Source organism: Pyrus communis, chromosome 1, assembly GCF_041283825.1.
Source record: "Pyrus communis isolate YQ-2024b chromosome 1, ASM4128382v1, whole genome shotgun sequence".
NCBI lineage: Eukaryota > Viridiplantae > Streptophyta > Magnoliopsida > Rosales > Rosaceae > Pyrus > Pyrus communis.
This window is the reverse complement of record NC_142565.1, coordinates 9,774,155-9,791,159: the sequence shown is the minus strand read 5'-3', so window position 1 is coordinate 9,791,159 and position 17,005 is coordinate 9,774,155. Positions and strand designations below refer to the sequence as shown.

At 34.5% G+C, this 17,005-nt stretch overlaps 1 protein-coding gene across 1 annotated transcript; it reads right to left on the bottom strand.

Moving 5' to 3' along the window:
* Window positions 1–832: 832 nt before the first annotated feature.
* On the bottom strand, window positions 833–2,223 carry LOC137721430 (uncharacterized). The gene is made up of 2 exons (XM_068460524.2): window positions 1,960–2,223; window positions 833–1,778 (listed from the first exon to the last, which is right to left on the bottom strand). The coding sequence occupies exons 1-2, from the start codon at window positions 2,090–2,092 to the stop codon at window positions 1,048–1,050; spliced, it is 864 nt and encodes a 287-aa protein (XP_068316625.2). The 5' UTR covers window positions 2,093–2,223; the 3' UTR covers window positions 833–1,047.
* Window positions 2,224–17,005: the final 14,782 nt, after the last annotated feature.

Below are 17,005 nucleotides of genomic sequence, written 5' to 3'. Positions count from 1 at the left end.
TCATGCAAATCCGTTCACAAGACAATCTGGCCGACCTCTTCACCAAATCACTACCGAAGGCGACGTTTCAGAAGTTTGTTCAAGGAATTGGTATGTGTAAACTTTCTGAGTTGTAACATTGCTAGTTTTCTTTGGAGTTATGTCAAACTTAGGGGGATTATCTTGAAGTATACTTGCTTGTTCTTAATGCACTCTTTTTCTCTATGATTAAGAGCATTTTTCCGATTGGGTTTTTGCTACCTAACGAGGTTTTGATGAGGCACTCACCTTGGTTTGATCATATCCCCGATGATGTCCCGTAGACGTTTCATATGACTTTGTATTTCTCATGCATTTTTCCTTAGATTATGGATTTTGTCCCTACTCGGGTTTTTTCACGATAGCCATAGGGTTTTTGTGAGACTTAGTTCCTTATGCAAGTTCCTACCTTATTTGAGAATAACGTGTTCCCAGAATCAGTGCCGACTAGTTGACTTCCTCAGCTTTACATGATGTTGAATCTACATGAGTATTTACACACTCAAGGGGGAGTGTTATAAACTTCTTATTTAAGTGTGATTGTGTAAATCCCAGATTAGATTTGATTCTAGGTATTCTTTCCTATTAGGATTTGTATTCCTTGGACGAGAAGGATTTCTTCTCTCTCTTATTACTATAAATAAAGGCATTGTGGGAATAACACATCCTCTACACAACCCTACAAATAAATTTCTCTTTCTATATTCTTTGTGCCACTGACCCCCTCTTCATGTCAGTTAAATATAGGCCACAACTGGAGTTCGATTGTTAATAACTAATTTACATTAAGCCCAAGCCACTATCAAATAAAATATTCACACAAATTTGTTTTTTTTACTCACAAACAAATATTATAATTACAAATATAATAAAGATTAAAGAGGTCCGTACACAGAGATGGGTACAAACTACACGGGAAGCACGTGAAACCTAAAATTCAAACCCTAACATGAAAACCTTGCGCGGGACAAGCTTACTTATTTATCTATCTTATACTAATACTTAATTTACTCATTGGGTATATCTTTTTCAGATTAACAGTGAGTCGGCAAATGAGTCTAATTCAAGTTGATTTTGATGATCGTGATGTTGGTCTGTCAGAAGCGCCTGTAGATATTCTTCATAAAGATTTTCAAGTGTGTGATCATCGCCGCCATCAGCTGAAGAATTAATAGGATCTTGATCTGGATCACCAACACAAGGCACAACCCCATTATTACACCATGGATTAACACCGAAAGCTCCTCCTTCTCCTCCGTTTAAATCTTGGATTGAAGACGCAGGAGTAACTGTAGTGCTGCTAGTAGAACTGTCATTTCTTGGTAGGGATAAAAAGGAAGTAATCCTAGTGGGTTTTGGGAGATGAACTTTAGGCTTCTGTGGCTCCACATGTTGGCCTGTTTTCGTCTTGCTTTTCATCATCACCTTCACCATTTCCTTCTTATTGTTTCTGTTCTTGCAACTTTGGTTCTCTCTCCTTTTATTTTCTTTGGCTATCGGCTCAGATAATTTTTTGTGGGTGTTTGGGTCTGTTCCTTCACTTATGAGTCTTTTGCTAAGATTGGTGTTCCAGTAGTTCTTGATCTCGTTATCAGTTCGACCTGGAAGCCTACCGGCGATGAGAGACCAACGGTTGCCAAGTAATGAATGTAGTCTGATAATTAGGTCATCTTCATCGGAGGTTATGTTGCCTCTCTTTATGTCTGGTTTTAGATAGTTCATCCACCTTAGCCTGCAACTCTTTCCACACCTGAGGAGGCCTAAATAACCATGGAAAACAATAATTAATAACAGAATAATTCGACCAAAAAATGTAGGATACAAATAACTGTAAGAACAAATAAAAAAAGATTACAGAACAATGAGGAGAATAATTCATACATAAGAAGTAATATAATAATGTGGAAAATGAACAGTAACAAATTGAGTAATTATGTGTACCAGCTTTTTTTGGCAAGGATCTCCATTGGCCTTCACCATGAGCTTCAATATACTGGCTGAGTAATGTGTCTTCTCTGTTACTCCATGGACCTCTATTCAAACCAACCTTAGAACAACAAGGAGCCCTTCCCATGACTGACTATATCCAGCTAGATATCTTTCTCTCTCAAGAATATAAATAATAAGAAGTGTTGTGGAATTAAGAGGGAAAGCACCGGAAACAAGAGGGCTCTGAAACTCTGTAGAGCACAAAGGATTCTTACACCTTGTATCCCTTTTTATTTGTTGGGGTGCTAACGTGTGTCAAGGAGTAATAGATAGAGACTTCTCAGAAAAATTATAATTTTATAGGTGTTATTTTCATACAGGAAAATCTAAATCTCTTACTACCTACCAAGCAACATAAACATTATAAGTTGACTGTGTTACTAGGCTATAATCAAAATCATTGTTCAAGTTGATTTTTATCTAAACGTGTGGTCTGAATTTGATCATTAATCTTCGAATATAATTTTTATTTGACGACATAAGTCTAATGCGATCATTTATCTAACAATATATAAGATAAAAAAAAAAATCTAATATGGATCCGTCCAATGAGATTTATAAAGGGTATAATATTAGGGTGACCAACTTTTTAGACTAAAATTCATAAATTGATGAATAGATTATTACTTACGTATTGATTAACGTGTTTATTTTTTTATTGGTGTCATATTACATGATTTGCAATTTTTGATCTAAAAAATTAGTCTACATAGCAATACTCATTTATAAATGTTAAGTTGCTTTAAAATAATAAACATATCGGTCCAATGTGAACCAAAAAAAATGCTAAGGAGCCCCTCTCAAAAGTTGGACTCTCCGTGGATTCTTTGCCACCTCATGTTTTTAGCATAATGTTGGCATAGAATTGATCTTAAATTGTGAGGTGGTAGAGTCCATTAAGAGTTCCACTTTTGAGAAAGTCTCCTTAACTTTTTTCATGCGGAAATGATATTCTTACCATTTAGTTGTATCATCATTTGTACTATCGGGTAATGCTATAGAGACTAAATTTGTAGACAACATTTACAAACTTAATGATATGTCACTAATAGAAATGAGTACGTTTATCAACATCTAAATAATAATCCAACATTTTACTTTCTTGTCATTTAGTTTAAAAAAATTTATCTACAAATTTAGTCTCCTTAGCGTTACTCATTTATATTCAATCTGGGCCCACTATAGAAAGAATATATATAAAAAAAAAAAATCATTTACTATTAGTTTGGACGTTCTTTTCTATCTTCTATTTTCATCTTCCTTCACCCCTTCACTGCGAACCGACAATCTCAAGCCCTTAATCTTTTTGTGGTGAATATCAAGCTTAAATGGAAAGAAAGAATCTTGTTAAATCAATAAAAAATTTCATTTTAATCCTTAAAAAAGATGAATTTTGGACTATAACCTTGTGTAAGATTAAAATCTAATTTTAGTCCCTAGTACATTAAATCCTCTCATTTGTTAGTTATATTTTGATGTTTTATTTAACTTTTTATTCATATTTTAATGTATTAATTACATTTAAATTTAATTTTCATTTCATTTATCATAATATATTTTAATTCCTACATTTAGGCAACTAATTTTTTTATAATATATAGTCCGATAACAATTTTGTATGTTCTTCATTTAGGTACATTAATACATTTGAATATTTCGGTATATCTATCGATACAGACATATAGGTACATTAATTTATTGATACAAACATATACATGTATTTCGGTATGTACATTTTGGTACACACATTTGAGTTTTTTTTTTTTTTAAGTACAACGATATATTTTAGACTAAGGCGAGGGGGTTCGGCTAAGCCACACAATGGACAATTTAATTTGGTATCAAATTCACTATCCACGAGATTCGAACTTAATACCTCTCATTTGAGTATTGACTTTTAGGTACATTAATTCAATATACTATATTTTGGTACATGCATTTCGATACGTACATACATTTCAGTATTGACATTTAGGTACATTGATTCAATATAATACATTTCGGTACATACATTTGGGTTCATTATAATATATTTTAGTACAATCATGTAGGTACAAATATTTTGGTACAAAAAAGTCAATTTTATATATTTCAACACAATCATTTTTGTACAGTTATGTATTTATATATTTTTGTATCACAAATTTCTTTTAATATTTTCTTATATATGTTTATTTATAATTAAAGAACTAAATATGTGCATATTAATAAAATTAAAATTTAATGTGGAGAAATTAAATAAAAATACACATTAAGTAACAAAAATTGAATATAAATTTTGATAAAAGTACACTTCAAGAGATTAAATTGAATATATAATTTAGCACAAGTTTTTTTTATTTTTTAATTTTTTAATTTTAATTTTTTGCAAGAATTAATGTTCAAAAACCCCATCAAAATAAGTGGAAGAGGTGACACACAGACATAGTGCCAAATTCATAAAAAGCGGAAGGAACGGGTTGCTGATAAAATATATGTTCTTATTAAAACATATATCCATGAACTTTCGATAGAAACAAACAATAACTTTTTTATTTTATTTTTAAAATTAAAGTATGTGCACTAATACAATATTGGAAGCCCGTAATTATTTTTAAGATGTTTACGTACAAGATGAATTTGGCTAATTTACATTTGTGCACGTAACTGAACGGCCCTTCTTGCCATCTGCCCTTCTCGTGCATGCATGCAGCTTGAATTAATGCATGCCGTTAGTCAAAAGAAAAATTAATGCATGCTGGATTTTTTCGTCATAACAAATAAAACACCATATACTCAAAAAGTTGATATAAATCCAAAAGTATTAAAGTATTTTACGAAAAATTTATAAACTATTAAATTTTAAATTAAACCTTTGACCAATTTTTCAAATAAACAAACCTTCCTTCTTGTGGTGATAAGTCAGCCAACGACCCGTTACTAATCCAGTTTTCCTCTCAATTGTAATACCATTGTGCCCTTCAATATGTCCTGGGCCGGCCGTTAGAATTTGAGGGTTCTAGCTGAGCTTCTAAAGTAGGTTCCTAGAGTTCTCTAACTTCTGATCTTTTATATATTGATATGTGTAAAATAAAATTACTACATACATGAAAAATCTATTTCTACATCAAATATCCTTAAAAATTAATATAAAAAAAAAGAAAGATAAACAAACATTACTCAAATATTATCTGTCTCGCGCTTTTAGATCCAAATGCACTTATTAAGTTTACACAATCTAATTTTTCAACCAATTCAAACCAAAAGAAAAGTCCCTACCCAGTACGCCAAATTCCAATCATTTTTCTATTGTTACAATGTTACTTATTACATTTAATAAATGAATGAATGGTTGGATATCTTACAGCTAGGGAAAATACTAAAGTGAAGAGGATAGTAATTTTCGTATACGAACCTAGGCGGACAAGGTGGATTTTGAATAATTTATTATTTTTTATATAAACTAATTAATTTGAACATTAAATAATGTCATTTTTCAAAAAGATGAGAGTTTTAACCTTTTAGGTACATAATAAAGATATATGTGGTGTGATATTAAAATAGAGTAATAAAACCTCATAAAAATAAACATAAAGGTGATATTTAAGAGAGAAGCAAAAAAGTAAAAATAAGATGGTGGGGGACTATTTAAAAGGGGGAAGATGTGTGGCCATAAAAAAAGATGATGGGACCATCTTAAGTAAAATCGTGCAATTAAAATGATGTTGGGAATAGGGTTGGCTTCTTCCTCGCGTGAGGCCGACCCTGCAACAAAAGATTTCCATATTCTAGCTTTTACATATAAGCCCTCATAGCTCCCGTCTATCTTCGTTCAAATCTGCCTAGTTCCGCCAAAAAATTAGGGGCACTTCCGAAGTGGCAGCCCTAGGCAGGTGCCTACTCCAGCTGCCTTCAGGGCCAACTCTGAATATGTCAACCGATCGATTCCTACAATTTAGTAATTCAATGTAATTCATGCCAAATGAGTTTGGATATGCAAATATAGGTTTTTTCAGATATTTTTCTTCCCCAATTAGTTGTCGTCTACAACGCAAGCAACAAGAGGTGGCCTTCTGTTCATTCTTATCCTCCTCCATGTCTACATATGTGATCATATAGGTAAATTTTTGTTTTTGGTAAAGTATCTCATCGGTACACTAATCCTCTTATCTTTGTTTTCCTTTTGCTCTACCAAGCATATCCAACAGGTATTATTTTCTAGTTTTTGAACAATAATAAACCTTTGATACAAGTTTCAACTATGGTTTTAATTTTTGAACAAGAAAATTGTTATTGTCACTGCAGAACCTAAGAGGAATTCCAGCTATCTTTCCTATTTGCCTTTCCTCACTTGTCTTCCCCACTCAATTTATGCCATCTGGAATCAACTTACACTTACATTTATGTATTCATGCGTAAAGAATATTACTCTTCTCTTTTCCCGGCGAGTGCGCTTTTACAGCCATTTAATAATACGGTCTAGTGATATTTCTCTTCATTTGTAAGTGATCTTAGGTTCAATCTTGCAAAAAGACGAATTTGAACAACATTATTGCTAGCTCATTGTGAGGTTTAGTCCAATCCTCCACTTTCTTAATGTAAATAATATCTTTTGTTAAAAAAAAACCCCGTAATTAATGTTCCAGAATTTAACCAAACAATTATGACTTCTCTATTTTAATTAATGTTCCAAATTTTAACCAAATAATTTTTATACCATCTCGTTTACCTTTGGTCTCCTATATTGTTTTTGTTGGAGAATTTTTCTAGAAACAGACAATGCAAGAGAAAAATATAACTCCACCCAGAGCTTAAGAACCATAACAAGTTGGAAATGACTAAAAAGTAATATTTTATTCAAAAATAGAAATAATAGTTGTTTGGTAAAATCTGGAACATTAATTAGGGGCACATTAGAAAGGAGAAAAATGAAATTCTCACACGTTAAATACATAGACATAAGTGTAAGTTGATTCCACATGGCGTAAATTAATTAAGGAAGACAAGTGAAGAAAGACAAATTAAAAAAATGGATACTTTGGATGCGGTTCTTAGTTCTTAATATTCTTTGAGTAAAACATTAATGGTATTCAAAGTTTGATCAAAGTCCCTTGACTTTATACACCTCATTATATTACTATTAATATTTATATTTTTATAGTTTTGACATTAATTGTTTGATATTTTATGAGATTTATAATCCTATAAATTTAAAATCCCTCATTATAATATTATTATAAACGGTTACAATAAAAAAATTCAAACATTTTGATTGAATAAATGGATAAAAACTATGTAACAATAAGAAATAATAAATTGCAAAAGAATATATCCATAGTGTTAAAAAAATTGGTACATTTCACATATAACAAAGTGGTACATTAATAAAGAAGAATGGGTACATTATAAATAAATTAGGGTCCAAATAAAAGATTGAAAAATTATGAGTACAAATGAAATTTTAAAATATATGGGAGCAAAATGAAATTAATACCTGGGTCCAAATAAAAACTAAAAAGAAAATACTACAAATTTAAAAAAAGGTTGCAAATTAAAAGTTGGTACAAACTAAAAATATAAATATATGATACAAAGTTTAGCCATAAAACATAAATATACCATATGTAATTTTTCTATCATTGATTAATTATACAATGTCACGTGACGGTAAACACATGGGCACAAAAACAAATAAAACTTTAAAAAATATGGGCACAAAAAGAAATTAATATATGGGTACAAATTAAAACTGAAAAGAAAATTGGTACAAATTAAAAAAGGTTTGCAAATTAAAAATGGGTACAAACTAAAAATAAAAATATAAGATAAAAAATTTAGTCATAAATATAAATGTACTAATTGTAACATTTTTAACACTAAACACTAAGGAAATATATTTAAAAATAAAAAAAATATTTATTATTGAAATAATTAATGATGTTATTAATACCCAAGGATCTTGATCAAAAATTGAAAAGGAATAGGGTTTTAATCAATGAAATAGCAAAAAGAGGGATAAGAACCTAATTTCTCCTTAAAAAAAATAGCTAACATCTTTATGTATAAAACCAACAAAATGGAATAGATAAGTTGAAGAGTTAGGCTCAAGAGTCATGCCTATGACTTTGTGCCCTCTCCTTTCTCCAAGGCCCTTAAACCTCTGAAACCCTCTCTGCCATCGGCCTCTTGCTCTGGCTTGGGGTCAGTGGCAGCCCAGCCATTCCCTCCTCGCCTTCCTTATTCTTCCCCTTTCGTCCATCCTTTATTTCATCTTTATCTCCCGTCTCTCCCTGATTTTCGCCCTTCTTCCTCTTCTCCTTTTTCCACCATTGTTTTCTTACTTTGTTCCCTTTTCTCCCTCTCTTTCCTCCCAACTTCCCCATCTCTCCCTTTTCCTCCGACTCCACCACAGTTTTTCCCTCTCCAAGCCACCATGGTTGGAGATTTAGATTATCTATTTTTGCATTTAGCCTTCTATTATTTTCTTTCTCAGCATTTTGTGTCTTAGGTTGTTTTGAGCTTGGTCTTAGTATTTCCTGAGTTTATCTTAGATCAGTTTTCTTTGCCTTGCTGCTCGTTTCATCATGTGTCTTCTCTTAGGATCTCTTCCGGAGGCACACTTTGGTGGTTCATAGCATTTAAAGTGCATTTTGCACTATTTGGTAGAATTATGGTAGTGCTCCCAGTGCGGGTAGCTTTCTTACCCCTATTTTCCGTTTAGTTCTTTGGCCATTTTATCGGGTGGTGGTGGTGCGACTATTTTGGTGGAGGTGGCTGTCTAGGTTTTTTGATTTGGTTGCTGCTATAGGCTGCTCACTTTGGGCCTTTCTCATTGCAGTTTTCATTTATGGAGTTAAGTTCTTGCTTGGCCATTTTGGACTCTCTTTTGGAGGTGTCCTTACCTTGTATTAGCTTTCTCAATAAATGAAATTTACTTTGTTTGTCCAAAAAAAAATAAAAATAAAGCCAACAAACCCTTTTGGGGTCACAAGCTTCACCAAAAAGTTTTGGACAAAAATGCCCCTAAAACAAAAAATTTCAAAAGCAATCCAAAATAATGCACCAAATAATACAGGGGTAATTTTGTCATTTTAACAGTATATTTTTAATAATTAATTCTTTTTGTACAATTTTTTAAAATTTTTTAATTAGTACCTCACAATAGGCTAGTGATAATGTGATTCAATCAGTTGTTCATTAAATATTATTTTCTCTTTTTTAAACATGTTCAAAACATCTTAAGAGGTGTGTAATGCCGGTTATAAAAAAAAAGTCTTTTGTGTGAGGACAATAATGTGATTAAATTAGTTGTCAACGTTGTAGGCCTATTTAACTGAACTATTCTAAGGGAATAGAGAGGGAAGGCCGGCGGCAATAAGAGAGAGTAGATAGTGATTTAATTATGAGGTGTGTGTTGTATCACCCAATTGTGCCTTTATTTATAGTAGTAGGATATGTTAAATCCTTACCCTTTTATGATTACAACTCTAATATGATATTAACTACTAAAGGGAATATTCAAAGATATCCCTAGATACACTAGGATTTACACAATCACGTTCCTATTCTAAATATGACTGCAACACTCCCCCTTGAGTGTGTAGATACTCAACAAAACATTGCATTAGATCTTCAGTAGATAAGGTAGAACAGTTGATGAAGTCGGCGACACAACGGGCGAATGGGAGTCTCAAATTCAAAAGAGAGTATGCATTGGTAGTAAAGCTCATAAAATCTTGCTATGGTAAAACCAAGGTAGGAGGAAAACCCATAGACTAAGGAGAAAAGTGAGAAGTATGCATGATGTATAAAACAAATGTCAAATAGGACTAAAGTAGTGAACTCAACAGAGTATGATCATCCCAAGATGGGTGCTTTCTTAAAACATAGTTAGGTAGCAAAAACCCAGTGGGAAAAATGCTCATAATCGTAGGAAAAATAGTACATTAAGATCAAGTAAGTATGCTTTAGGATACTCCCCCTGAGTTAGACATAACTTCTAAATAAAAGAACTACAAGTGATTCAACTCAGATAATTTACGCATACCATTTCCTTGGACGAGCTTCTGAAGAGTAGACTTGGGCAATGAATTGGTGAAAAGATCGGCCACGTTGTCCTGGGAACAGATTTGCTTGACTTTAATGTTCTGATGTTGTTGTTACTGATGAGAATAAAATAACTTTGGCACTATGTGATTGGTGCTGTCTCCCTTGATGTATCCATTCTTCAACTGCTCGATACATGCTGCATTGTCTTCAAAGATCGTCATAGGAAGGTCAATGACAGAAGTAAGACCACTAGTGCTTCAAATATGTTCCATGACTGCTCTCAACCAAAAGCACTCACGCGATGCTTCATGTAGGGTGAGAATTTCAGCATGGTTTGAAGAAGTCGCAACTAGCGTTTGCTTGGTAGACCTCCAAGATATAGCGGTGTCTCCAATAGTAAGACAAAGCCCGTTTGAGAATGTGTCATATATGGGTCAGACAGATATCCAGCATTTACAAAACCAACAAGGCGGGAATTAACCCGAGAACTGAGGGGCTGCAACTCTTGAGGATTCATTGGTGTGGAACAAGCCTAAATCCATCGTACCCTTGAGGTAGTGGAAAATGTCTTTAACACCATTCTAGTGTATGTGTGTGGGCGTATTGCTGTGTCTAGTCAATAGATTAACAGGGAATGAGATGTCAGGTTTAGTGTATAGAGCCAAGTACAATAAAGCTCTAATTGTACTTAGGTATGGAACTTTGAGTTCCAAAATCTCTTCCTCATCCTTCTTTGGACGGAAGGGATCTCGTTTAGCATATAGAGTCCAAATGACCATATGAGTACTTGAAGGCTTCCCCTTATCTTGATTAAAAAGTCGCAACACCTTTTGGGTGTATTCGATTGATGTACTAGGATTCCATTTGAACAATGTTCGATCTCCAGGCCGAGGCAATATTGAGTTTTCCTAAGATCATTCATCTCAAATTCTGATTTCAAGTGAACGAAAATTTCCTCAAGCTCTGCAGGAGTTCCGATGAGGTTCATGTTGTCGACATAAACTACAATGATCGTAAATCTGGAATGTGACTTCTTTATGAACACGCATGGGCATAATTTGTTGTTCACATAACCTTGACTTGTCAAATATTCACTTAGACGGTTATACCACATCCGCCTGGATTGTTTCAATCTGCAGAGTGATTTCCTCAATCTAATATAGAGAGTGTTCCAAGGTCTAGAACTATTTGAACTAGTTAATGGAAGTCCTTTTGGAACTTTCATATATATATATATATATATATTTTTTTTTTTGTATCTAGATCCCCATAGAGATATGCCGTTACCACGTCCATAAACTGTATATTCAATTTTTTAGAAACTACCAAATTGATTAGGTAACGGAACGTTATAACGTCCATTAGGGGGAATACATCTCCTCGTAATCAATCCTAGGGCACTGAGAGAAGCCTTGCACTATGCAGCATGCTTTATATCACACTATTTCATTCTTTCCATTATGCTTCCTCATGAATCGAGTATGAACTATAGGTCCAAACACTTTACGTTTCACAAGCGAATCAAGTTCGACCTGGATTACTTGTTTCGAGTTTAACCAATTCGTTCTACACGACATTCATCAACGGAATGTTGTTTAATGTCATTGCTAAGCATAATGTCAGTAGCTATTGTGTTCGCAAATGCATCGTAATATAGAATAACCTCATGCGTTGGAACAGATGAGTGAGCGATGGTTGAATTCAAACTAGGGTTACTAGTTGGTGTTGATTGCCTTTTCCGGGGTTGTGAATACTTTGAACCGAGGGGTTTGCCACGTTTCAGGGTTTGAGCAGATGATTGGCTGGTCGCCAATGTACCGGGCCATGTGGAAGGTGCAGCCTCCCCACCTTCGAGGATAATTCGGCCTTCCCAGGTGAGATTACGATATATGCGGGGTACGTTTATCCTTGTAAGTGCTTTTGAAGCAGGTATATGTGATCTTGTCACCTTAGCTAGATCAGCAAAAGCATTTGGTATGCTTTGAGCAATGATATGAAGATCTATAATTTGTCACACCTCAGTTTCAGTCTGGGCAATGCGGGGATATAGATGAGACATAGTGGGAGCATACCAAGGCAATTTACGGCGTTCTCTAGGAACGTTAGCATGCTTATCTCCCATTAATTATGGAAATACTGTCTCATCAAAGTGATAATCCGTAAAGCGTGCGATAACGAGATCTCCTGTCAAGGGCTCTAAATAACGAATCATAACCGACATAGATTCCCATTTTTCTCAAATAACTTATTTTGGTACATAGTAGTGGTGCTATTGGCACATTGACTACGCACTCAAACACACGTAAATGCAAGACATCAGGCTCGTATCCAGTACCCAAATGTAACGGTGAATGAGGTTAGGTAGCAGTGGGCCTCAAGTGGACCAGCATAGCTGGTTACAATATTGCATAGCCTCAGGCAGATACCGGTAGTTTGGCTTGCATAACCAAAGTCTGAGCTATCAATTGAAGGCGCTTTATGAAAGCTTCTGCCATGTTGTTTTGGGTTTGACCATGGGGTACAAGATGTTCCACTTCAATCCATACTAACATGTAATGATCATCAAAAATTTGTGACATAAACTCTCCATCTTTATCCAGTCAAATAGACTTGATTGGATAGTCAGGGTGGTGAGCCCTTAGCTTAATAATTTATGCTAGGAGTTTTGCAAATGCAGCGTTGCATGTGGACAACAAGCAAACATGTGACTATCGTGTCAATGCATCAACCAACACGATAAAGTATCTAAATGGTCCGTATTTTGGTTAGATAGGTCCACCAATATCCCCTTGAATCCTCTGATGAAACTTAGGAGGGCTGTGAATAATCTTTGTAATCGAGGGTTGAGTATTCAACTTCCCCAAAGAACATGCTTTGCATGACATGAATCCAATGTAGGGAGGTAAATGATGCCCATGTGATGATTTGAGGATACAGCGTATCATGTCACGTCCAGGATGTCTCATATGGTCATGCCAAAGTAGCAAATTTCTCTGGAACTCAGGCACGGGGCCTGCCACATGGTGGGCTTCTATGTCGCGAATGGTTGTGATGCACAACCCACTCGGGAGATGTTCCAACTTCTTATGAATACGCTTCTGGCCATACTTGTAATAAGTGATACAAAGAAACTCAAGTGATTTCAATATGATATTGATTATCTCGAGTATCACTAAAACTCAACAACGTTCTTCCGGAACATGGAGAATAGAGGGCTTCTTTAATGGTTAAGATGATACCATTAAACAATATGATACGTGCCTTTCTGTATCCTTCAATCAGGTTAGATGCGCCTAAGAGAGTTGTCAGAGGTGTTTTTTTAGGTACAAAGTTAGTAAAATAGTATCGCTCATGCAATATGGTGTGCGTGGTAGCATTATCAGCTAGACAACTAACTTCCCCACTAGACATACCTAAAAATAAATTGATTGAATTGGTCACATGCATAAATATAATTCCATTAATTCAATTAATCAATTCGAGTACTAATATCCATAAAACAATTATCCATAATTCAAAACAAACCAAAACCAAACAAAATATTCCAAATACTTAGAAAAATTGTCCAAAATTAAACCATAAACTTAGAAATTTGGGGGGGTCGAGCCACTCTTAGTGGGTTCGGCCACTAGGGGTAAAACACCCTAAAAACATGTCTAGAAGAATAAAACTTATTTGTCCATATGAGCTGATGCCTTCTGAAAATCTGATATCTCCATGGATGTAGTAGCATATTCAGGATGATCCACATGCATAAAGTTAGACTCAAGATGGGAATGATACTTAACAATGGCCTCAGGGGTAGCTCTACATACACGTGACCAATGATCCCTTGATCCACAGTGGTAGCACATGTCCATTTTAGTGGAAGTTGATTGAGCGGTAAATTTTCCCTTATTCTTGAAGTTTGGGGCCTTAGAGGCAAGGGCTTGGCACTTTTGGGTGAATTTCCTCCCTTGGGTGGGCCTTGATTATGTTGACCTTGGGCACATTGTGGGGCTTGCCGCCCATTACCACGGCCACGATGATTTTTGTGTCATTTGTGGCTACTATAATTGGAAGCATGCATTTTAGGCGCAACGTTCAAGTCAGTGGGTCGAGCTTGATGATTTTTCATCAAAAACTGGTTCTGCTTTTTAGCGAGAAGTAAAACAGTATCAAATCGCAAAATTTGGTGAACTTCTGTGCCCTATATTTTTGCTGCAGGACAATATTGGTGGCATAGAAGGTCGAATACGTATTCTCCAGGAGATATGATTCGGTTAATTCCACTTTACAGAACTTAAGCAGTGATCGGATTCTACAAACTTCAAAGTTGTATTCATTCACGGACTTAAAGTCTTGGAAGCAAAGATGTATCTTGCTTCAGGCAAGTAAATGTCTTTCTAGTGATTGAAACGGCCAGCTAGAGCAAGCCAGATGGTGCATGGGTCTTTCTCAGCGAGGTACTCGGTCTGCAGTGCAGCATGGATGTGTCTTCAAATGAAGATCATTGCAGTAGCTTTCTAAGCTTCATCGATGGGTTTATCGTCGGTAGGTGCCTTAATGGTGGCTCTAATACCCTTTGCAATAAGATGGAGCTTCACGTCTTGAACCCACTTCAAGTAGTTTTTTCTGGATACTTCTAGAGCGGTGAAATCGAGCTTGTCCAAGTTCAACATGTCCCTAAAATAAAGGGTACGACAAAAACTTGGTTAGTCATATGGTAATCCATAGACATACATCATAGAACATTCAGGTTTTATAGACATGTATTGATTTAATTTATGCACGAAAACTACAGGATTCATGTGGTAAGTTTCGAATGAAAACTTCGGGTTTCAAAGGCACTAAATATGAAACTACATGTTCAATTTAGTTTTATGAACGATTAATTCATAAAGGAGAAGTTCCTGCAAGAATATAGAATGCAATATGCTAATTTAATTGTAGTGGATTTGAGTTGCTTCGGGAACTCAAGTGTGAGAGCTTCAGGACTATGAAATGATGTCAACGGTTCAAACTATAAAAGTAAATGATTGAATCGTTAATGTCCAAAAGTGATCTTCAGGTTAATAATTTTAGATTAATTATCAGATTAATGGATTGCATGTCACTTTTAATTAATTCATTAGATCGAGGCTAAATGGGATCGATCTTGGAAGCAAAATAGTGACAAACGGGTCATATTAGCTTTGGTTGGTGAAGAACCAAGTGATAATTAAATCCGAATTAATTAGCGTAAACCAAAGTACCCCAAAAAATTATTTGGGCATGATTTATGACACGGGGATGCCAAAAATTGGTATTGGGTCATATCTTAGCTATAGAAATAAATTCTACAACCAAAATATGGTGGAAAATAAAATAAAATTATAATGATTAAACATACATTAGATAACAAAATCTTACATAAAATTTATCAAATACACAACGGAATAACTATAGTGCACAAATTAATTCACAACAAAAAGTACCAACAAAATAATAATTAAATTGTAACAATTGTTTCAAATGTATGAAATATATGCAAATGAGATGCATGAATGTATTCACTCCCTTCTAATCCCATCACCATATACCTAAGGCACCCAAGCATGCACGTCCCATACCATGCTTATACCACTTAGCTCCGGATACATTAGAATATGAGTTAACTCCCGTTCATCCCTTAACCCAATTTTTTTGTAATTAGACTCTCAGTTTCCACTTTATTAAATAGGCACTTCTCCTAACACCCCAAATGTATATTCAAGTTCTGCACCCTACGCCTGACATATACACGGTTCATTATTATTCAATGCAAACTTCAGCCCATGAATATCCTTGCAACTTAAACACTTTACACAACACAACTCTTTTTTCTTGCTTTGCATGAATGTTTATGTATATTTCATGTTCATATAGATATCAATACTCACATGTTATCTAACAAACCTGCAAGCTTCAACATAAATCAAATTGATTAGTAACAAGAGTAGTATAATCATAATATTAATAACAAAATAATAATCTTTAATGTAAATGATAAGCAATATGTTTCCATTTCCTCATTTTTTTTATTGTTTCAATTTCATTTCTTCCCTCTTGTTTTCTTTCTTCTTTCACCACTTCCCCTTCCTCTTCTTTAATATAGCTGAAATTCTACATATGTAATAGGAGTCAAATTGCTGAAAAACTTCCATGAAAGGGAGAGAAAGAAACTGGAGATGTTGGCCATGCAAAGAGGTTGGCAGAGAGGGCTACCTCAATCGAACATCAGTTGTTCGAACTGGGGTACAAATCAGCACATAGATTGGATTGTCCTGGTTTTTGGATATGTTATAGATGAGATGATAAGGAGCAACTTTTGTTAAGGAAGTGTTTTGATCAGAGCTCTAAAAATGGGGTTTTGGTGCTCATAACATGTCTTTCCAGTTTTCTGCGGAATTAGAGACTGGGTTGGTATTTCAAACATATTGGAAGATCGCACCGTTGGATTTTTCTGAAATTTTGATATATCATGGTAGAGAGATAAAAAAACAACTCTCATGAAGAAATTATTATGATATAATCTATGGATGATGCTGTTTTGGTCTGTTAAATAGGCTGGATGAATTTCTAGTTTTTGAATATCTTCTTTTGATAGATGAAAATGACAGTGAGTTTGGTGGAGATTTGTTGGGTAAGGTTTCATGTATTTCTTTGCGATTTGTCTCACACTTTTTCTACATCATTCTCAAGGGAAATAAATAGAGATTTTCGATAGTTTGGTGGAAATGCTTCTCCTGGCAAAGATCTCCAAATGTAAATGCATAAACAACACAAGATTTAAGTGGTTCGCCAAATCGACTAATATGGTTTGCTTTTATTGTGTTTCACTATATATATGAGGGACTTACAAATGCAATGAAAGATGGCTTAAAGCCCTAAGAACATGTAAAAGAACAATAAGGAGGTAATATGAAAGGGAGAATGGCTTTCTTTTTGGAGTGGTTCTTTTCTTCTTCTT

Coding starts and splice junctions, on each gene's coding strand:
- LOC137721430 (XM_068460524.2), bottom strand. CDS start 2,092: ATGGGAAGGGCTCCTTGTTGTTCTAAGGTTGGTTTGAATAGAGGTCCA. Junction 1,779..1,959: donor ATCCTTGCCAAAAAAAGCTG/GTACACATAATT, acceptor ATGGTTATTTAG/GCCTCCTCAGGTGTGGAAAG.